Source organism: Rhinolophus sinicus, chromosome 17 (assembly GCF_057876585.1).
Source record: "Rhinolophus sinicus isolate RSI-liver-muscle chromosome 17, RSI-T2T, whole genome shotgun sequence".
In the NCBI taxonomy this organism is placed as follows: Eukaryota; Metazoa; Chordata; class Mammalia; order Chiroptera; family Rhinolophidae; genus Rhinolophus; species Rhinolophus sinicus.
In genome coordinates, this window is record NC_142517.1 from 168,052,339 (window position 1) to 168,075,073 (window position 22,735).

Below are 22,735 nucleotides of genomic sequence, written 5' to 3' on the forward strand. Positions count from 1 at the left end.
GATTTTGTCCACACTGTTCCCTTATTAAGCTTGAATGAACTAATGTTAATTGATGGGAATATAGCCCATGTCTTAGATATGTTAGGATAAAAAAACAAAAACAAAAAAAACAGATGATTAATTTGTTAACTACTATTTTTCCTGTATTCTTTTTGGGAGATACCCTGTTATGTAAGTGACTTTATATTTTTTCCAGTGTTCTTTCATGTTATTAATTTTGTGTTGTTTGTTCAATATTTATTATCTCTGGGCACAGATCGGGTCTAGTCTGTTCATCACACTACTTTGAGTACCTAGTAGTGCCCAGCACATAGTGGGTGCGCAGTAAATGTTATAAGAATGAGTCATTAACACTGAGTTTTGGGAGTACCTCAATGTTTTATAGCTATACCTACTACCTATATTATGAAGCTTTATAATTACATTAGCCAAGGAGGAAAATGATTTTCCATAAAGCAGAAAATAGATTTATTGAATTTTGAAAGTTTTTTGCAGGTCAGGGATTCTATGTTGACATTATTAATGTTTTGAATAAAAATGCAGCACACAGCACAAACAATTCCTGGTAGAACCTACATTTCCATACTTGGCCCTCATGTCACACTTCAAAACAAAACAAGATATATAAAAAAACTAATGGCCAAAAGGGTACTTTTAGTCTGTGCTCAGTTTAAGCTTCAAGATAAACTAGACTTGGAACGTTTACTAGCTTGTTTGTTGTCTTTAACCCAGTCTAGTCTGTCTGTCTCTCTCACTGCCTCACACCATTTAACATGTCTCGGAGATCTGTACAAATTACTGTTTATTTTTCTCATTGTGAGCTGGTATGATCCCTATATTCTTAGAAGTCTTCCTTATTCCCTAACATCCTTTTCAAACCCAGCTTTTTTCCGTATACCTTCATGTAATTAATCTTTCCTCTGCTTTGCTCCTGTTTACTTTTTGTGCCCTTTTATCATACACTTGTCATAGGTCTACCATATATTATCATGATGTATATGTGGCACTCTCATCCCAGGTGTCATCTCCTTGTCTCATCTGCACTTGATAATCTGGCCCATCCCACCGGCAGGACTTGAATTACCACCTGTGTATGTACCAGAGTCTCACAAATTGACATCTACACCTTAGGCCTCAACTCTGAGTTTTAAAGTTTTGTGTGTGTGTGTGTGTGTGTGTGTGTGTGTGTGAGAGAGAGATATATATATCTATATCTGCGGTATACCTCGTATATATCTCTCTGCAATATACCGGGGGTGCCAAAAAATGTATACAAGTGGACGCTTTGGTCAACGTTGCTCAAGCAGTAGTTCACCATAACCAGAAGTGTCTGGATGCTGATGGTAACCACTTTGAGCACCTCTTGTGATTACAGAAGTAAAACGTGACTTGTATTTATCATTTGTTATCGGTATGTATTGAATATTACAATTCTAATAGTTTTTTCCTTTCTTAAAATGTGTATACATTTTTTTTGGCGCCCTCTGCATAGCTTTGCAATATATAACATCTTTGACATAGCTGTTCTTTATTTCAAAGACATCTTAATCCCATTATGTCCAAAACCAGTTCCTTTTTCATTGTTCCTGCCTTAGTAAATGGCATCTATATCCATCTCAGTCCAGGAAACTATGAATTCTTCTTGATATCCCTTATCTCCCATATTCCAAAAACATAAGCTTGGTTGATTTTCGCCTCCTAAATAACTCAAGTCTTCTCTTATCTCTAATATCACTTTAGTCCAGCCTGCTATCATCTTCACCTGCATTGCTGCAGTAGTCCACCTACAGCCCCTCTGGTCCTCTTCCAGACCATTCTCCACACAGCAATCGGAGGAGGCTTTTCAAAATGTAAATATTAGTATGGCCTCCTCCCCTCCTTAAAATATGTTGATGTCTTCCTATTCCATCTGTAATAAAGACAAATATCATTAATTCGGCTTGACAAGGCCCTGCATGGATATTTGTGACTACTTCCTGCTTTAGTTCTCCTATTGCACTCCCCCCTCTGTGCTCTTTGCTTCTACCTCTGTGGCCTTATTTCTAGGCCTTGCCACTCCCCTTGCTCCTTACTGCCTCAGGGTATTTACATATGCTGTTCAGCTTTCCCCAGCCCTGCCTTTTACCTTCTCCTAGTTAACTCCCACTGGGTGTTTAAAATACCATCTCAAGTATTGCTTCCTCTGTGAATCTTTCCTGATCTTCCTAACTAGGTCACATCCCATGGCATTCCCAAGGTATACCTCTCCTTTGTAGCACATCTTCTGTTTCACATTTTTTTGTACGTTTATTTGATTAATATCTATATCTCCAGCTAGGTGTTAATTTCCCTGTAGGCAGTGGCCATTTTATCTTTAGTTTCTAGCACAGGTACCCAGCACAAAAAGTAGACACTCAAATCTTTAATGAATGAATATATTTCTATTTCCTCCATTGAATCTACTGTGGAAAGTATGCAAAGTACTGTACTAGCATAATGATGTAAAAGCTCAAATACATTTTTCAGAATCAAAGTGAATGTATACGCTCAAAAAGACACAGTATGGATTAATAAGCAATACCATTCTTCACCAGACTTCACAAGGTCTTAAATTTACCAGAAAGAGGGTATTCTGGGGCAGGGGAATAGGAAGATAATTGTGAAGTGCTATCAGATAGCTAGCTCTATCATTCTAGTTTATAGAATTTTTTCCCTGTTTTATTTCCTAAGCCTTCTCCCCTTTCCCAGTTTTATACCTCTCCCTAATAAATTGTGAACTGCTATCTACTTTTAACCTAGAGAAATAATGACTTTTTCCGAAGCACTTAGGAATACAACCTGTTCACTTATAAAACAATTGTTTGAAGTTTGGCAAGAGATACAGAGAGTTGATTAAGATTGTATTCTGTGTAGATAGACGCTTACTGCTTGCATGCTAGCCGTGAGACTTTTGGGGAAGCTGCTTAACTGCTGTGAGCCTTGGTTTTTCTCCTGTGAATCTGTAATCGTTACAGTATCTCTCTCATAGTATTGCTAGGAGGATTAAATGAGATACACAGCATTTAACCTCGTGACTTCTGGCCGCATACGAGCACTCAGACAAGCAAATGGTTGCTGTTGTTGCTTCAGGTGCTATTCTTGTTATGGTACATTTTCTCAGTGCAAAGTTTGCTGAGGTTTCCAGTCTAGTGTATACATGTTCATTTAGCCTTTGATGTACTTCATGTAATTAAATTGATGCTTCTGTATGCCGGGATCATCCCAAAGCTCCTACCACCATTGATAACCTTGCTAAAGTGAACAACTCACTGATAACTAAGGTTACCTTTATCCACTTCCTGTGTTCCAGGACAGGTAGAACTCAGGCTTCAGCTGAGAGAGTAGCGGGTACTAGGAGGAGAAAGGCGACGGGTGTTAGAATTAGCAATTTGGAGGGGAGGACAGGCACGCCTGATGTCTCAATTAATCAGAGAAAAGTCAGGGATCTGCAGATACACAGTACCTCATTAATGTCATGGGGGAAATGGCTGAACTTGCTGTTTGTGAGCCACCGTGGAAACCACCATTTATATTACTGTGGTTCAGATGTGTTCCAAGTTCCATAGTACCTCATTTTAAAACAAGTTTTTGGGCACATCCGTTTTTAATTTGGAAACTTTTTTTACATACCAACACATGAACATTTACTACTTCTTGCTTTAATACAGAAACATTTACTTGTTCTAAACTTTATTTGCATTTTTTCTAATTAATATAGTTTATTTCTAGAACAGTTTTAGGTTCACAGCAACATTGAGCAGAAAGTACAGAGAATTCCCATCCATGTACCCGCTGTTCCCTCATACACAGCCTCCCCACTGCCTACATCCCACACCACACTGGTAACTTTTGTTAAAATTGATGAACCTGGATTTGCCACATCATTATCACTTACAGTCCATGGTGTGCGTTGGGATTCATTCTTGGAGTTCTGCATTCTGAGTTTTGGCAAACATGTAATGACACATACCCACCATTGTAGTATCACACAGAATAGTTACACTGCGCTAAAGATCTCTGTGTTCTGCCTGTCCATCACTCCCTCCCCGTAAAGCCCTGGTAACCACTGATATTTTTACTGTCTCCATAGTTTTCCTTTTCTGGCATGTCATATAGTTGGAATCATACGGTATATAGTCTTTCATATTGGCTTCTTCCACTTAGTAATGTGCATTTAAGTTTTTCATGGTTTGATAGCGCCTATCTTTTGAGTGCTAAATCATGTTCTATCATCTGTGTGTATCACAGTTTGTCGCGTCCAGAGCATCAAGAGTTGTGGGGAGCGAGGAGGGCAGCACAAGGTTAAAAAAGACAGTAGCCAAGAATAGATTGCAAGCGGGGCCAAGGGACACAAGCCCCAAAGGACTGGGCCCCGAATAGGGCCAACCCATAGCTTTTATTAGTTAGGTGTGGAAGTAAAGCTCGTTAATCTCAAGATCTGTGAATCTCACACATTATACTAGGAAACTGACTCAAACCAATCACCCTTGCCTGCAGGCAGCAGAACCTGGATATATGTACCTCCCCAAGGGACAAAAACCTTTATGCATATGAGTAGATGGAGAGCACATCACTGAGTCACTTCCCCCGCAGGATGTGGTAAGGAAAGCAGCCACAGAGGCAGAGGCTCTCCTTAGCTGGGGGAAGGTGGGGGCTGTGCCCACCTCTGTCGACCCTGCAAGTTCTCCAGATGGTCCCCACGTGACTGTGTCTGGCTTAGATCATTCTTCCCTGCCTCCCAGGGACCCGTCATTGACTAACCATCCATCTTTCTGGGGCCAAACAGGGAGACATAAGGTGCAAGCACAAAGGTGAAGCAAAGTCCCTGAAAGGATCCGTCTCACGGACTCTCATTGCTTTAGGGGCAGGTACAAGGGGACAGACGGGTAGGCTGCTGTGTGGCAACAACAGTTTGTTTATCCACTCAGCCTATTAAAGGATATCTTGGTTGCTTCCACATTTTGTCCGTTATGAGTAAAGCTGCTGTGAACATCTGTGTGCAGCTTTTTGTGTGGACATAAGTTTTTAGTTCATTAAGTACCAAAGAGGGCAATTGCTAGATCGTATGGTAAGAGTCTGTTTAGTTTTGTAAGAAACTGTCTTCCCAAGTAGCTGTACCATTTTGCATTCCCACCAGCAATGAATGAGAGTTCCTGTTTTTCCACATTCTTGCCAGCATTTGTCACTGTTTTGAGTTTTGGCCATTCTAATTGGTATGTAGTAGTATCTTGTTTTGATTTGCAATTCCCTGATGACATGTCTTAGTCCGTTTGGAGTGCTCTAACAGAATACCATAGACTGGGTGGCTTATAAACAACAGAAGTTTATTTTTCCCCGTTCTGGAGCCTTGGAAGTTCAAGATTTAGTGTCTGGTGAGGTCCTCCTTTCTGGTTCACAGATGGGGACCATCTCACTGTGTCCTTCCGTACCAGAAAGGGCAAAGGAGTTCTTGAGTTCTTTAAAGGGCACTAATCCCATTCATGAGGGCTCTATCGTCTGACCTAATCACTGCCCAAAGGCCCCCCTCTAAATATCATCACATCGGGAGGTAGGATTTCATCATGAATTTTAGGGGCACACAAAAATTCAGTCCATAACAACATAGGATGTTGACTGTCTTTCCATATGTTTAATTGTCATTTGTATATATTCTTTGGTGAGGTATCTGCAGGTCTTTTGCCCGTTTTTAAATGGGGTTCATTTTCTTGTTGAGTTGTAAGAGTTCTTTGTAGATCTTGGATAATAGTCCTTTATCACGTGTCTTTTACAAATATTTTCTCCCAGTCTGTGACTTGTCTTCTCATTCTTCCACATTGTCTTCTGCAGAGCAGATTTTAATTTGAATGAAGTACAGCTTATCAATTCTTTCATGGATAATGCCTCTGGTGTTGTATCTAAAAAGTTATCGCCATACTCAAGGTCATCTAATTTTTCTCCTATGTTATCTTGTAGGAGTTTTATAGTTTTGAATTTTATTTTAGGTCTATGATACATTTTGAGTTAATGTTTGTGAAGAGTATAATGTCTGTGTGTCTAAATTTCATTTTTTACATGAGTAGGTCCAGTTGATCCAGCACCATTTAAAATTTTTTTTAATTAAAATATATTGGGGTGACAAAGATTAGTAAAATTACAGGTTTCAAGTGTACAATTCTGTATTACATAATCTATATATCACATTGTGTGTTCATCACCCAGAGTCAGTTCTCCTTCCGTCACCATATATTTGATCCCTTTACCCTCATCTCCCACCCCGCAACCCCCTTACTCTCTGGTAACCACTATTGTCTGTGTCTATGAGTTTTTGTTTCTTTATTTCTTTGTCTTGTTCTTTTGTTGCTTTCAGTTTTATATCCCACATATCAGTGAAGTCATACGGTTCTAGACTTTTTCTGTGTGACATTTCGCTTAGCATAATTTTGAAAAGACAATCTTTGCTTCATTGTATTGCCTTTGCTCCTTTGTCAAGGTCACTTTTGACTTCATGTGGGTCTATTTCTGGGCTCTCTGTTCTGTTCCAGTAATCTCCTGAGTATTCTTTTCTCAATACCACACTGTCTTGATTACTGTTGCTTTATAGTAAGTGTTGATGTTGGATAGTGTCAGTCCTCTAACTTGGTTCTCCTTCAGTATTGAGCTGGCTATTCTGGGTCTTTTGCCTCAATCTTCAGAGTCAGTTTGTTGATATACACAAAATAACTTGCTGTGATTTTGATTGGGATGACATTGAATCCATAGATCAGGTTGGGAAGAACTGGCATCTTGACAATATTGTCTTCTTATCCATAAACACAGATTATCTCTTCATTTATTTTGTTCTTTGATTTTATTTATATTTTTAATAGATTTTATGTTACTATATAGTGCTTTGAATTTAGTCAAGGTTGATACAGCCTATAGAAGTTACACCAATATGGCATCTTAGTTCAAGCTCTTTCCTTTTTGTAGCCATAAAATTAAATCCATGCTCAAATAATAACTTTGTATTAGTAAGATATGTTTTTTTCCAAATGCAGACTACACACATAGGAGTATTTATGTTAACAATTTAACGATTTAAAGTAGGACTCTCACCATATACCAATTTTCATAGTTATGTCAAGTCAGACTTAAGCCATTCTTTTATTCTTTTATCCTTGAATTTAGTTCAGCTCATTTTAAGATAAGACTTTTGCCATAGGGATAGGAAACATGTAGAATTTAATGTAAATCTCGCATTTGGCTTAGTACATGATTTAAAAGTTATATATGTTAAAAGCGTTGTGTTAAAAAAGTACATTTATAAATTGAATCCATTATTCAGTTAGCATTTGGAAGTTCTTATAGGGAATCACTCCTTTGCTAGAAAAGTACAGTGTTTATGACCCTTCCAGTAACCGTAATTGCTGAAAAAAATAAGCAATGAGAAATTGGTTTTGCTAAGATACCTACCGGTCCTCAAGCTGCTGATGTCTGAAATAGTGTCACTTGTTAGCAAGAGGAATAGCTAGTAACAGAAAACTCCCAGGTGCAAGTTTATCACTGTCTAAACTTCCTACCTGCTTTTACTTTTGTTGTTTTGTGTGGAAGATATAATGGCTTATAGGAAACATGGTATTTAAAAGGAAGAAATGAATGTTTGCAGGGGAAGACAAAATAAAGGTGTTCCTCATTTTCTTAGTGGTATTTAAACAAAAGATTGGGTCCTCAATTATGGAATTTAACAATTGATCATTTTTTTTGGCATTAGTGTATAATTGAGGTTTCAGTAAACAAAACCCCTGTTAATTTTATCTCTGTTTTTTCGTAATTTGACTCAGAACAGGAATTAATTTTATTTTTACTATATCAGTGAAGTAAGTTGCTAGTAAAAACCTTTCCTTATGAAGGTAATATAAGGAAAAATTCCCTTTCTGCTTCCCCCTTTCCTCTTTTCTTTCCCTTTCCTCTGCCATTACACTAGTTCTATAGAATATTCCTTCTTCTCCCTGTGGGCAGTTCCCACAGCTCTTCAGTCACTTTGAGTTATTAAAACACATCTAACTTTTAGAGCAAAAAATAAGTTCCATCCACTGTAAGTTGAAGAGCCCAGTCCACATCATGTAACCCCACGGAACTTACGAGTATATTATAGCAGAACGCAGACAAATAAGTAAGATAAATAAATAAAATATATGCTAGAGAGTAGTAGATGCTATGGAAAAAAACTAAAAAGGAGGATATGAAATGTGGAAATCATGTGTGACACTTTAGATAGAGTGGCCACGAAAGGCCTTACTGAGAAGGTGACTTTTGAGTTAAGACCTGCAGAAGGTGAAGGAGCAAACCCTATGGATATCTTGAGGAAGAGCAGAGAAACAACTGGTGCAAAGGCCCTCAGGCAGAAGTGACATTATATGTTGGAGAAACAGGTTGCTCAGCCAGTTGAACAAGAAAGAGAAGAACAGATAAGAAGAATGGTGGTGGTGATGGTGGCAGCAATTTATGCAATGCCTTGTAGGGTCATAAGACTTTAACACAGAATAAGGTAAGCCTTTGGAAGGTTTTGACCAGTTACGTAATCTGATTTATTTTTTAACTCTGGCTCTACCTGGTTGTCATATTGAGAAGAGATCGCCATGGTGGGCTAGGGTCAAAGCCCCCAAGGCAGGCAGGCTCTTGTAATTAACCAGGCAGAGGATCAAGGAGGGCTGATAGGCGTGGAGAGTAGTAGAATTTTTGGTGTGTATTGAAGATCAAACTAATAGGATTTGTTCACAAACTGGATGTGGGGTAGAAAGAATGTTGTGAAGGATGAGGTTTAGGCTTTTGCCCTTACAGACTGGAAGGATGGAGTTGCCATTAGCTGAAATAGCAAAGATTGTAGAAGGAATTGGAATATCAAGAACTGAATTTGGGAGATGCTAAATTTTTTTCAAAATTACTAGATTTAAAATAATTGAAGACTGTTATTGAGCATTTAGATTAATAGTTCTGGATTTCAGGGTAGAAATCTAGGCTGGTGATACAGATTTGGGAGTTAAGAGTTTATTGGCCCCATTGAAAGCCATAAACCTGCATGAGATCACTAAAAGCGTAGATGTAGGTAGAAAAGAGGAGGCCCAAGGACTGAACTCTGGAGGACTGGCAATATTTACAGGTTAGGGAGATAAGGAATAGCTAAGGAATAGCAATAGTGAGGGACCAGGAAAGTTAGGAGGAAAACCAGTTAAGTATATTATTCTAGCAACCAAACAGAGAGACTATTAGGTTGGTGCAAAGGTAATTGCGGTTTTTGCAATTATTTTTAACTTTTTAAACCGCAATTACTTTTTTTTTTTCTATTAATTTTATTGGGTAACAGTCTTTTTTTCCAGGACCTATCAGCTCCAAGTCAAGTTGTTGTCCTTCAATCTAGTTGTGGAGGGCGCAGCTCAGCTCCAAGTCCAGTCACCGTTTTCAATCTTAGTTGCAGGGGGCGCAGCCCACAGTCCCATGCAGGAATCGAACCAGCAGCCTTGTTGCAACTGAGCTAACTGGCCGCTCCTAAACTGCAATTACTTTTGCACCAACCTAATGTATCGAGGAGGAAGAAGTGTTAAACGTTGCTGCACTAGGCAAATAAGTTTAGGATTTGATAAATGAGCCTTGAGTCTAGTGATGGTGACCTTGGATGAGAGCTGTTTTCAGTGGAGCAATTCTGGAGTAAGCCTGTTAAAGTACCATGAGATGGGCGCTGGAAGAGTAAGAGGAATGGAGGTTTGTTTTTAATAAAGATTGGGGAAATGACATTGTGGTATTCTTCCCGGAGTGAGTGACTCACAAGAGAGGGAAAAAAAATAGATGATCCAGGGCTGAGTGTAGAATTGCTATAGTGTTGCGTTTGTGGAAAAGAGAGTGAAAACTAGTGAAAGGTGTAAATAGCACCTATCAGCATTTATCACCCATTTTCTACTTAGCTGTGTATCCTCAGTGGCAGGTCTGCCGCTAGCCTGTCAAATGCTTTGTTTGAATTAGGGTGGAGAGTCAATCCTGCATCCAACACCTTCCTTCCCTACCTGCCCCCATGTCTTCACTAGCAGTTGGCACCTTTGTGAGAAGGAACAAGGGCTCCTTTGTTCAGACAAGGCACCCAACATAGGGGCTAAATTTTAGCCCTTACTCACCTTGGGCTAGGTATCTTTGGAACAGAACAGTAAAGGAATCACTCTACCTACCATAAGCTACAGCCCTACTCATCTACTCCAAGACAAAGAGAAAGTCACATTTAATATTCTATATATTACATATCTCATGAAAGATATAATAAGATGTAATAAACATATTTTGGCCTGTGGCAACATTGCATGTAAGTGAGAAGACAGCAAATTTAAAAACCAAGAGTTTGGTGTGGGAATACCAGCTCTAGCAACTGTCGGGGGGCGGTTAAGATGGATTATTTACTTTCTGTTTCTCAGTTTCTTCACGTGTGAAGGGAGGGGTTTGGCCTCAACCAGGTCCTTTCCAGACTGAAATTACGTGATTCATTAAAATATAGTAATCTCCAGTGTACCTTCTATTCAACCATCTGAATCATAACATAGTTCCGCTAGGAACCAAAAAAGTATTGCTGAGGAAATTTGGTTTCTTTGGAGAACAGCACCCCTTGGGTTCTCACACAAATAATAATTTGCAAAATTTAACTGGGGATTAAATTAGATGGAGCAGCACTGAAATTATAAGAGGAAATAAAGCAAAATCATTGAGGACAATACAGACTAGTTCTCAGACTTGATCTAAATTCTGTTTAGTTTGTAGCTGTGGGACATACAGCAAGTTGTTTAACTCTCAACTTTGGTGTCCTCATCTAAAAATAGAAATATAATAATAGTACCTACCTCATAGATTTGTAAGGAGAATTAAATGAGTTACGTTCTCTGATGCTATGAACAATGCCTGGCTTATAATAAGGATGGAGTAAACCTGAGGTAACATCATTACCACCACCACCACCATCACCAGTGTGTGATGTGTAGTTCAGAAACATTTTAGTAAAGAGGCTATATAATAGAAGTCTCTGACACTATAATTTAATTTTTGAATGATTATTTTGAGTCACTAAGAGAAAAATTAACTTAGAACATGATATGTCATTGAATCACATCTGTTTTTTGTTTGTTTGTTTGTTTTAAAGCAAAATTGGTACCTGGTTTTGTATGTTTTTAGTGACAGTGAAAATTCACTTAAGGAATATACCTGATTCTCAAATGATAACAGAACAACGAGCCATTACTGTAATTAGTTTCAATTGCTGTGTATGCTTCAAACTTATATAGTATTCAAAAATATATTTTCCCTAAATATTAGGCCAAAATAGTAAGATTTTATTTGTCATATATATCTGCCATAAAGATAGGTTATTGAAGCATCCTGTAAACATTTTGGTTATACCATCAAATTTTCTATACCCTTTCTGTATGAACTATTTTTTAGAGCATATATTTAATTATTGATAGCATCACTTAGCTGATGTTCACAATTCATAGTTTATGTTTTACAGAATTAATAAAATATGCTAGTTAAATCATTTTAACTATATCTGAATGTCATATTGTAATTAATATGGTTGATTTATCAATGCTGGTTTGCACTTATTTTAAATCAAACATGCAGATAATTTCTGAACTGAAGGTCGCTTTAAAAGAAGAAAAGCTTATACAATATATTAGTTTAGGAAATCAAGATAATTTACCATGTAAAGGTTAGAGAAAAATGGAAGTCTGTAAGGTAAATTTGAAGAGAATTTAAGTTTTAAGGAGTATTGGGTGCATCTTACCAACAAATAATTGTGAATTTAAATTTTATTTGAATTGTCAGTCTTGTTTGTATTTTATAAATGAAATGTGTTGAGCACAATGCAATGTACCTGGGACTTAGTAGTACCTAGCACTCAGACATTGGTTTTAACAACATTCTCACTAAAAGGACCCAGAGCTGCTTGAAGGAAATGGTTGATTCCAAGGCTGGGAACCCTAGGACATCTCGTTATGCCAGAAAGTAAGGAAGTACAAAAAACAAAAAGAGAAATGATGGCATCCTATCACAAGGTTATAGGGGACATTTTGAAGGGGCTCCCACTGGACAAATCTGGGATGATTTGAACATCAAAATAATTAAAGTCTGTAGTGAATTGTAAATCATTAGGAAAAACACAGGAATCCTTGAGACCTCACCAGGCATGTACACATTCATACAAATGGGAGAAGAAAGGGCTCGAGCCAGCTGATAGATGTGGAAGAAAGGTAGGAGTTGCAAAGTCATGATTTTATTTCCATCATACCGTGTTTCCCTGCAAATAAGACCTAACTGGACCATCAGCTCTAATCTGCCTTTTGGAGCAAAAATTAATATAAGACCTGGTCTTATTTTAACGTAAGACCGGGTATAATATAATATAAAATAATACCGGGTCTTATATTAATTTTTGCTCCAAAAGATACATTAGAGCTGATGGTCCGGCTCAGTCTTATTTTCAGGGAAACACGGTAGTAGTTCTTCAGTTCATCCAAGAATCACAAATAGGTGTTAAATCTAAGGAAGAAATGTTAATGAAGAACAGGATATTTGCATGGTCTTAAAGTGTCTGTCCAAAGGTTGTCTATTGGTTGTAGGAAAAAGATCCTAAGTAAGCAGTAGGAAAACTGGACAGCATTTGATCTGGGTAATGAAAATTAACATCACCAGTTAGGGACAGGTGACTCCCATATGCCTCCGGATGTGATACCCTGAGAAGAACATAACGTCACTTAAATACTGTTCTGGCCAGGAATGCATCACTTGCATCTAATCATGAGGAAACATCAGACAAGTGCAAAATAATGAGCATTCTGTTTAAAAAAGAGCTGTATTAAAAAATGTTAAAAGTCAAAGGCTAAAGGGCTCCATCATATTAAAGAGGACTAGACATGTAGGGCATGGATCGTCCCAAGACTGGATCCTGTATCTGGAGAAAAATTAATTTTTTTAAGACATTATTGGGTCAGTTCACAGCATAATTTTTTCAGATTATATGTTAAAGTGTTGCCATTATATTTACTGAATTGTAGCTTTATTGTGATTTTATTGGAGGTGATTTTAGGAAATGCACAATGAAGTGTTTATGTCGAAAGGGCTATGTGGTATATTCAACTTATTCCCAAATGACTTAGAAAAAAAGCACTTTGTGTGTGTGGGTGTGTACACATGTACATATATAGAGAGAAAGAAGGGAGGGAGGGGTGGGGTGATCAAGCAAATGGGGCAAAATGCTAACAGAAGGAGATTCTGTGTAACATTATAAGGATGTTCTTTGTCCTTGCAGTTTTTCTGTAAGTTAAATATTTGCAAATAAGTTTATACACACACATGCGTCCTTTCATTGGTGCGTATCTCATTGCTTTAGATTGCTAATTTACCTTTAATACTTAATTGGTTTAAGATGTTAACATTCATTGCTTACAGATATACACATTGATTTTTAATTTCTTTTAAATAGTGCTGGGCCTAAAGGAGATAACATTTATGAATGGAGATCGACTATACTTGGTCCACCAGGGTCTGTATATGAAGGTGGTGTTTTTTTTCTGGATATCACCTTTTCATCCGATTATCCATTTAAGCCACCAAAGGTAAGATCCTAGAAGTGCATTCTTTAATATTTATCTCTCTCCAAAAAATTTATTCTAGCGGTTAAATGTGTATTGATGTAATCATTTTAATTTCATTGTTTTTCATGGATTGATATGGAAACTCATGTAACCAAGAATTTTAAAACTGTGAAAGTAATTGATTTCTGCCTTTTACAAATATCTTTCGTAATCAGCAGAAAGAGGATTTATTGTAAATAAAAGTATGCCACTTTGCACATCAATAAAGCAGTTAAATTTTAGATTTTTGATATGAGGGAAAATATCTTGTGAACCTTCTTCCTTAAGGAACATATTGAGATAAAAAGAAAATCTGTTTGACAGCTTCCAGAAATAAGGGTTAAATTAAGTAAGTTGAATTTTGTGCTAAATACCTTATCTTTATGGATGAGCAAAAACTTGAAAATCAATACTATTTAGTAAAGTTATTTTGTGCCCTCTGTAGGTATGATGTAGTAAAGGGAATTAGGTTGCTAGGTGACTTAAAGATAGATTTTTGAAGTATCCTGTTATCTCTGAATATGAAGTAGACAGATAACGGAGAGAAGAGTTGAGTTGTGCCTTATAATGACTGGCAGTTATTTTTCAAGTCTTAAACATAAGTTACTTAAATAGCTTCCTCCTCTGAGTTCTCATTATGAAATGGTCAAGCCATCAGGTAAAACCATCAGTATTAAATTTGAGTATAATTATGCTTTAGTCACAGAGCATACTAGTGTTATAACAACCCTTTAACTATGATGAAAAGTTTTTCTTTTCAACATAGTTCCTTCTGTTCCAAATACTATTTAAAATATATGTAACACTTGAATGCATGAGCGCATACGTGAGTGCGTAAATAAAGCGTTCATTTTATTTTTAAAAATGACAGGATCATTTGTCCATTATCTAATAAGGTAACAATAGTTCCACCTATTGGTATTTACCTTAAATTGCAGATACCAAGGTTCAGTATCTCCTAGAGGTATTTGCTCTCAACTATAGCTATCAGTTTTTTGGGTGCTTTACTATGTGGTCCCATCAGGATTTAAGATATTTAAGTGATTGTCTTACTTAATGCTCTCAGGTATTAGGGTATGTCTTGCTAGATCAATCAAATAAAGGGACAAAACTTACATGTTAATAATGCCACAAATTGTATTCACATGAAGAAGGAGCTCATGCGGTAAGTACTTATATCTTAACATAAGTATTTATATAACTACTTACTTCATGGTCTCCTAGGAAACCTGAATAATTGAGAAGGGGGGTAGTTAGGAAAACTAGAAGATAGCTTTTTTTTTGGCAGTTATTTCTCTTAACTATGTACAGATGAAAGAAATGAAATTGCAAATAGAACAAGTAAGCTATTATGTAAACAGAAAAAGACCCTGTCACCCCCGCCCCCCCAAATACAACACACAATGACTCATTAAATGGCAGTATATCACTCACTGCTCAATTTGCATTCAGTGGTTTTGTGCATTACAGAAAACAAATAAAACTTTAGCAAAGTAGCTCATGACTGTATTTGTAACTAGTGATCCTTCTTTCTGCATGCCTCATTTTTCATATGGGAAAGTGGTTTTAACATGGTAGCAAAATTAGCAGAAAAAACTTTGCAAGATTTATTTTTTTACAAAATCGTCTTTGTACATGAGGGAAAATCTGTAAAAGACTTTTCTTAACATTTTTTAATGGAAAAATAGAAAATGACTAATGTAATGGTTTCAACCTGTAGTTCTATGTATGATTTATAATCATTTTGGTTAATGTAATGGTTATCAATTTAGCTTGTTAATTTTTTTGATAGTCTCAATATTTTAATTTTCTAACACTTTAATGTTGATTAATTCCTCTTGACTAAGATATCTTCTACAATATTATTCAGATCTGTAGTTGGACAAGTCAAAAAAAAATAAGGCTGCTGTTATCTTAGTGATCGGTACAATTATTTCTCTACTGCTTAATTTTGATAAAGTGTTGAGCTTCTTGAAGAATTATAAAATTTTAGTTCTCTTCTGTTCACTCATTGTGAATAGCTGAAAGGACTCAAAATAATGTATTGCGTTTGTAAACAATGCTTGTAATCAATCAGCTGTCAATAATCTGAACATATATTATTCCCACATTGTAGAGCAGAACTGCTAAAATAATACAACCTACACATTTAATTTTAAATTTTCTAGTAACTACATTAAAAAAATAGAAACTGAATTAATTTTAATAATATATTTTATTTAACAGTATATCCCAAATACTGTCATTTCAACATGTAACCAATATATGAGTATTATTAATGATATTTTACATTCATTCTCTTTTTGGTGCTGAGTCTTTGAAATCTGGTGTGTATCTATATATATATATATTTTTTTTGTTTTGTTTTGTTTTTAAAGATTTAATTGGGGCCAGGACTTTTCCAAGTCAAGTTGTCCTTTCAATTTTAGTTGTGGAGGGCGCAGCTCAGACCAGCTGAGCCATCTGGGAGCTCAGCGGCAACTCAGCTCAAGGTGCTGTGTTCAATCTTAGTTGCAGGGGGCGTAACCCACCATCCCTTGTGGGAGTCGAGGAGTCGAACCGGCAGCCTTGTGGTTGAGAGCCCATGCTCCAACCAACTGAGCGGCAGCTCATTGATTTCATTCTAGTTACAGAGGGCGCAGCTCGCTGGCCCATGTGGGAATCGAACCGGCAGCCCCATTGCCCAGAGCTCGCGCTCTAACCAACTGAGCCACCCGTCCACCCTGAAATCTGGTATATATTTTCTACTTTTAGCCTATCAGTTCAACTAGCCACATTTTAAGAACTCTATGTAATTAGTATGTATTATATTAGAACAGTTCTAGAGGTGCATAGTCTCCTTTCGCCTCACCCCTGCAAGACCAGTGGTTTCTTGCCCTATAGACAGGTGGTTTCTTGTTTTTAATTTTGCATCCCTATCAGAAATACACTTTTGAGGGCTTTTAATATTTTCTTTCTAGACTCTACTTGGGAGATCACAGTACATTGCTAATTCCAAGAAATCACAAACTCTTTTTTTTTTCTCGGCAACTCCAAATTCAGAATTAAACACCCAGTTAGTTTTTGTGATTGTTTTGAAACTTGACAGTATTTGTTCCTATGATTTATCCTCTTTTTTTCACATATTTTAGTGATATATTAGTTTCTTTTATTCAGTAGCTTAAGATTTTGCTTGTTTTATTTATATTGCTTGTCTTAGTCTAACTAGACATTGAGGCACTTGCGGAAATGAAAGGCTGAGAAATAGGCCCATGATTTAACCCACCTTCCTCTATCTAAATCCTTCTCTTAGTATTTTCTGACACATGGCAAGAAATTAGCTGGATTGATACCGATTGTTTCTACTAACAACCTAATGTAACTTTCGTTTGATGTTAAAAAAAAAAAATTCTTTACCAGTTCCACTTACCTCTGGCATCAAAACATTTTTGTTCTCCTTCACTTTCTGTCTTTAAACAGGGGTGTGTTGTGCCCGTCCATGCATGTGTATATGGTGCACACACATACATATATAGAATTACTGTGTCATTCATTTTGATTAATGAAATCACTACTTACTTTGGCTTAAGATCAATATAGTTCTTGCTATACTGGGTAAAAATAAAATTTCTTTCAACTGAATTAAAACCATTTAAATTTGTTATCACTTAAACATACTATTTGATTAGCTTGTCAGTTAAATTATTTGCTGTTTAGTGTCATCTGTGATGTGTTACCCTTCATATTTGCTGGTGAGAGTTTTGGTTGGTACGAAAGTATTCCTTTTCTTTGTCTTTAATGTGACTGCCCCAGGTTACTTTCCGCACCAGAATCTATCACTGCAACATCAACAGTCAGGGGGTCATCTGTCTGGACATCCTGAAAGACAACTGGAGTCCTGCTTTGACTATTTCAAAGGTTTTGCTGTCAATTTGTTCTCTTTTGACAGACTGCAACCCTGGTAAGCAAATTTTTATTAACACAGACAATGAGGCTACAGAGACCAATGAATTTTTTTGGTTTTTAAATGAATTTGAGAAGCAAGTGCTGTTGGTTTAAAGGTCAGCATAAAACATTTTGCGAGGAAATTATTACTGCCATTTCTATTAGAACTGACCAAAAGTTTCACAATAACTTTCTTTAGTTGTAATGGAATACTGCCCTGTAATTATTTTCTCCCTATTATTGATGGCCTCATGTTTTCTGAATTATGTAGCTGTACAAACCACTTTTGACAGTAACAAATGTCTCTGACACCAGTGACTCCTTTTGTTTTATACTTCCAATGAGCTTTAAAGCAAGCACTTAGTAATGAGGGGCATCTTGTTCTTTTTTCCTTTTTGGATTATAGTTAGTTGTGTTTGATATAGTAATAGTGGATATTAAAAAAAATTATGGCTAGTCAGAGAGTTGGACTAGATTATGATTGTATAACCTCAGAGATAAAGTCATTAGTGCATAATTCATAACATTTTAAAGAAATGCATAACTGCCACACATAATCTTTAACATGGGTAGCTGATTTGAAAGGTGGTATTTAAGCCAAGGATTTTGAGTATGTTATCTTACTAAGAGGTCATTTTTTAAAAGAAGTTGACTTTTTTTCCTAAACATTAATCACCAAAGGCTATTACTATTATATTAGACCTAGCAGTTGTACATATACCAAAGAGGTAGGTAGATAGGTAGGTAGGAAGGAAGGAAGAAATGAATGAATGAATGAATTTATTGTGACATTTATTAAAGCAAAAGATTGGAAACAATGTGAATATCCTTTAATAGAGGATGTTCCTGTTAAAAAGAATGAGACCACTCTATATGAACTAATAGGGAAAGCTCTCTAAGATATATTAAGTAAAAAAACTGGGCACTGAAAAAAATACATATGCACAACAGTATTCTAAATGCTTGTAAATGTTTATGACAGCTCTGGATAGAAATGCTATAAACAGGTAACAGTCGTGTGTCCGGGAGAGAAACTTCTGAGTAGTTAGAGTCTGGAAGGAAGAGAGCTTTACTTTTTACGGGCTGTTGTTTGGTGCACTTCAAATATTGTAGCACATGTACATATTTTACCGTTTTGAAAAACAAATTCAATATAAAGGTTTACATCTCAGATTGAATTTCCAGTTCAGAATTCTATTTTAAACAAAATGGTTAAGTTTTCAAATGAAGATAAGGATAGTAATTTAAGACATATTATCTCACAGATTGAAGGAAACATTTTATTCTGAATAGCATTACATTGTTAGATCTGAGTTTTTATTTTAAAATTACATTTTTTTAAATATTTATAAGAAAGCAGAAATTAATCATCTAGCACTCTTATTGAATGAAGTGCTAAGAGTATACAACAGGTTTTGTATATTAAAGGCACACCTACATCTTTTATAAAAATTATATTAGCTCAACATTCATTTTTTAAAGAGGCTTTTCTAGTTTGAATATTAAAATATACAGATGATTATGTTTAAATATTTTTATTTTGAAAATGTAGCCATTATATATGAAGATGCTAGTGAAAGGTGAGCATTTCCATTTACTAGCATATTAAACTGTACCTGAGGACACCATATAACATCTTTCCATATTCTTCCCACTTTTCCAGCGGATCCCCTGGTCGGAAGCATAGCCACTCAGTATTTGACCAACAGAGCAGAACATGACAGGATAGCCAGACAGTGGACCAAGAGATACGCAACATAATTCACGTCATTTGTATGCAGTGTGAAGGAGCAGAAGGCATCTTCTTACTGTGCTGCAAATCTTTATAGCCTTTACAATACGGACTTCTGTGTATATGTTATACTGATTCTACTCTCTGCTTTTATCCTTTGGAGACTGGGAGACTCCCCAAAAAGGTAAACGCTATCAAGAGTAGAACTTTGTAGCTGTAGATTAGTTATGTTTAAAATGCCTACTTGCAAGTCTTGCTTCTTTGGGATATCAAAATGTATTTTGTGATGTACTAAGGATACTGGTCCTGAAGTCTACCAAATATTATAGTGCATTTTAGCCTAATTCATTATCTGTATGAAGTTATAAAAGTAGCCGTAGATGACTAGGAATTATGTCATTTGTATTAAACCCAGATCTATTTCTGAGTATGTGGTTAATGCTGTTGTGAAAAATGTTTTACCTTTTACCTTTGTCAGTTTGTAATGAGAGGATTTCCTTTGACCCTTTGTAGCTCAGAGAGCACCTGATGTATCATCTCAAACACAATAAACATGCTCCTGAAGGCATAGTTTCCTGTCGTAATATTTTAAGTCAGTCTTGTTAGAAGGTATGTCTGAGCTGATTGTTGAAGTAAAAATGTGGATATGAAGATTGACTACTAAAGACTAGTACAAATAAATGAATTATTAAATTGAAAACATTTGAAATCTTATTAAGTGTGTAATGTTTTTTTCCTTTAAGTCCTAGTAAACGAACATGATGAGCTTAAATATGCAAAACCGGATTTTAAACCATTGGTCTCGAAAACATATAAAACTCTACATTTGATAATAAGATATTTGAGCTAAAAATAATACAAAATCCTGGCTCACTCGGTAAATCTAATATTGTCTTGTGGAACATTTTGTTTCCAAATTGGTTATTTCTTTCTACCATTGGGCAGCATTGTCAAATAACTATAGTCTGGTAGCTATTCTATGTCTTGGTACATTTTTTACTTTACTTCTAATCCCACTCTTGAATTTTCATGATGTATGGGGTGTATGTGAGACCATTCTTATTGTGGTACTTGGCCAGCAGATGTAGCTGATGGCTAAGCTGAGTTGTACCTTATCTGCCCTAAAGGTACAATAGAACTCTGGATTAGTCTGCCCAAATTTCAAGGGGTTTATAGATTATATAGATTCCTTCTTTCTGGTTATAATTATTAAATACTAGATTTCTTATAGGAGTTAGAATTACTTTGCAATATTCAGATTTGGTACACAGTATAAACGTGCTTTTTAAAATTTTTTTATGACTGGGATAATTATTGAAGTCATTCTCTGGTCATGTAACCAGGATTGTGGAATATGAAGCAAATGTCTTCTCCAGTCCTAAGTACGGAAATAGAGCACCTACAACCTTAAAATTTATAGAGTGGAATTATTAGCATAAAAATACATTGCTTCAAGATAAAAGTAAAACATTTATAGTTTGAATATACCCTCACTAAGAATAGTGGTCTCCTATTTGGGTGTTTGTCAATAGAAGTCTTAAGGCAGTAAAAATAAAATATTTATATACTTTCAGTTAAACTCACCCTAAAAAATCCTCCCCATATGACAAAGGAACACCAGACCAATAGGTAGTTTTTTGAAGAATTCAGGCTTAGGCCTATGAAAATTTGTAAGCCTTGACTATTTTAAGCAGTGACGAATAATCTGTAATGTAGTGCAAGTCACTGTGATGAGAGTAGGGACCTTCCCTGTGAGCTCTAAGGCTTTCTGTGTGTTAGCTATTGAAAGGTTTCCCCAGTTCCAATAGTGTGCATTCTACATCCTAGAGTAATGAATTTCTCTCTTGGTGCTAGAGAAGCTTCCATCATACTGAATATGAGAATATCTGGGGACACTGTCATTGGACTTCCTTCATTTGCTATCAACCTAATTACCACTCACAGCCATTTGGCTTACTTTGTGGGCTGTAATTCCCTCTACTCACCTGGGATTATAAATTATGACTCTTCCACAAACTACGTTTGTAGCCTTGAGTAAGATACTTCTTTGACTTTAAATTTGTTCATTATTAAACAAAAGAGATGAGTTTGATTATTTCCCTATTCTCTGTCCTCAAACTCAAGTAAGTTTAAAATTTATGCTTGTTCTGCTTTCTCTTTCAGGGAACAGTTTCAAATGGACTGAAAAAAAAAAAAAACTTCATCATTTGGTTTCCTACTATTAGGTCCCCTTAAAATTCTGAATTTTTTTTTCTCTTTTTTTGAAATACTAAATATCTGCTTCCAAATTACATAGATATTCATCTATGTATACTGTAAATAAGGGCCTTTTTCCTTTGAAACTTTGCTCTAGATGTCAATTATGATATTTCAAAACCCAGATTTTTTTCTCTTTAAGAGCAAATTTTACAAGTTACAAGCCCAAGTGTAACTGCGTAAGTATTCAGGAATGGCCACGTTACCGTGGAGCCTGGACTGTTCTCATTATAACCATGTGCCCTCAGAGGGGCTGTGCTACCACGATGTGTCAGGCACCATTTCATTACCAAAGGGGCTTATCTTATTTAATACCCCCTAAAGAGCTAAGGAGAGGAGACAATGATGATCCTCAGCTGACAGGGTGAAACTGATGCAAACAGGTTAAATAACTGGTCCCAGATTGCACAACCATTATGATGTGGAGGTCCAGCCCCATTCTTTACCACTAGGCTACGAGTTTTTGTTATAACATAGGTTATATATATATATATATATATATATATATATATATATATATATATATATCTCAGATAACAAGAGATACATTGATAACTTCTGAAAATTATTCATAAACATATGTATACTTTTGTATTTTAGTAAATCCTTACTTTAATAGTCTATTTTAAAGTCTCAGATAGAACCTTACAAAATAAGGCTTTATTGATACTTTTCAATGAATCTGAGGTATGTTTATTTAGACATTTGTCATAGGAATACTTATAACATCACTGGTTTTCCATTTTTTAGTTTGGAAAATAAGGAATGATGTTATATTAAATTTAGTTAACCATACATCACATAACCACATCAGGAAATTTATAAGCATTTGATAACTACTTTTATGAAAATAAGCTGTATTACCTGTCTAGACATTGCTTTTTTTGCCAGGAAATCACAGGGATAAAATTCTGTAGACATACCCAGTTTGAATTGACCCATGTATATGCTACTCGTGCTAATAAGAACTTTGAGGTGTTGTGTATTTGGAGTCAGCCCACTAACTTTTCCAAGTGTATTCTTTTAACAATACAAGAATGACTATTGTAAAATTTAAGTCAATTTTAGTCCTGTGACTTCAGATATTAAGCTGCATTGTGGTCATGTTAATGCAGTACATTAACACATATTCAGTTGACAAATATGTTACGGTCTTTTGACAGAATTATGGCATGATATGAAA

The 22,735-nt window shown here is 36.0% G+C and overlaps 1 protein-coding gene across 14 annotated transcripts in view; it reads left to right on the plus strand.

The window, feature by feature from the left end:
* The window catches only part of UBE2E3 (ubiquitin conjugating enzyme E2 E3), an 80,683-nt gene extending 60,817 nt beyond the window's left edge, over positions 1-19,866 (plus strand). For 7 of the 14 annotated variants that reach the window (XR_012498341.2, XM_074338789.2, XM_088793871.1 and 4 more), the window contains exons 4-7: positions 13,490-13,622; positions 16,268-16,373; positions 17,433-17,580; positions 19,228-19,866. Coding sequence is in view for 12 of the 14 variants with exons in the window: in XM_074338789.2 (XP_074194890.1) it covers positions 13,490-13,622; positions 16,268-16,373; positions 17,433-17,580; positions 19,228-19,285 (445 nt within the window). In the remaining 2 variants the exon portion in view is untranslated. The remainder of the gene's footprint in view (positions 1-13,489; positions 13,623-16,267; positions 16,374-17,432; positions 17,581-19,227) is intronic. The other 7 variants (XR_012498340.2, XM_074338792.2, XM_088793872.1 and 4 more) reach the window with 1 other exon arrangement.
* The last annotated feature ends 2,869 nt before the right edge of the window (positions 19,867-22,735 follow it).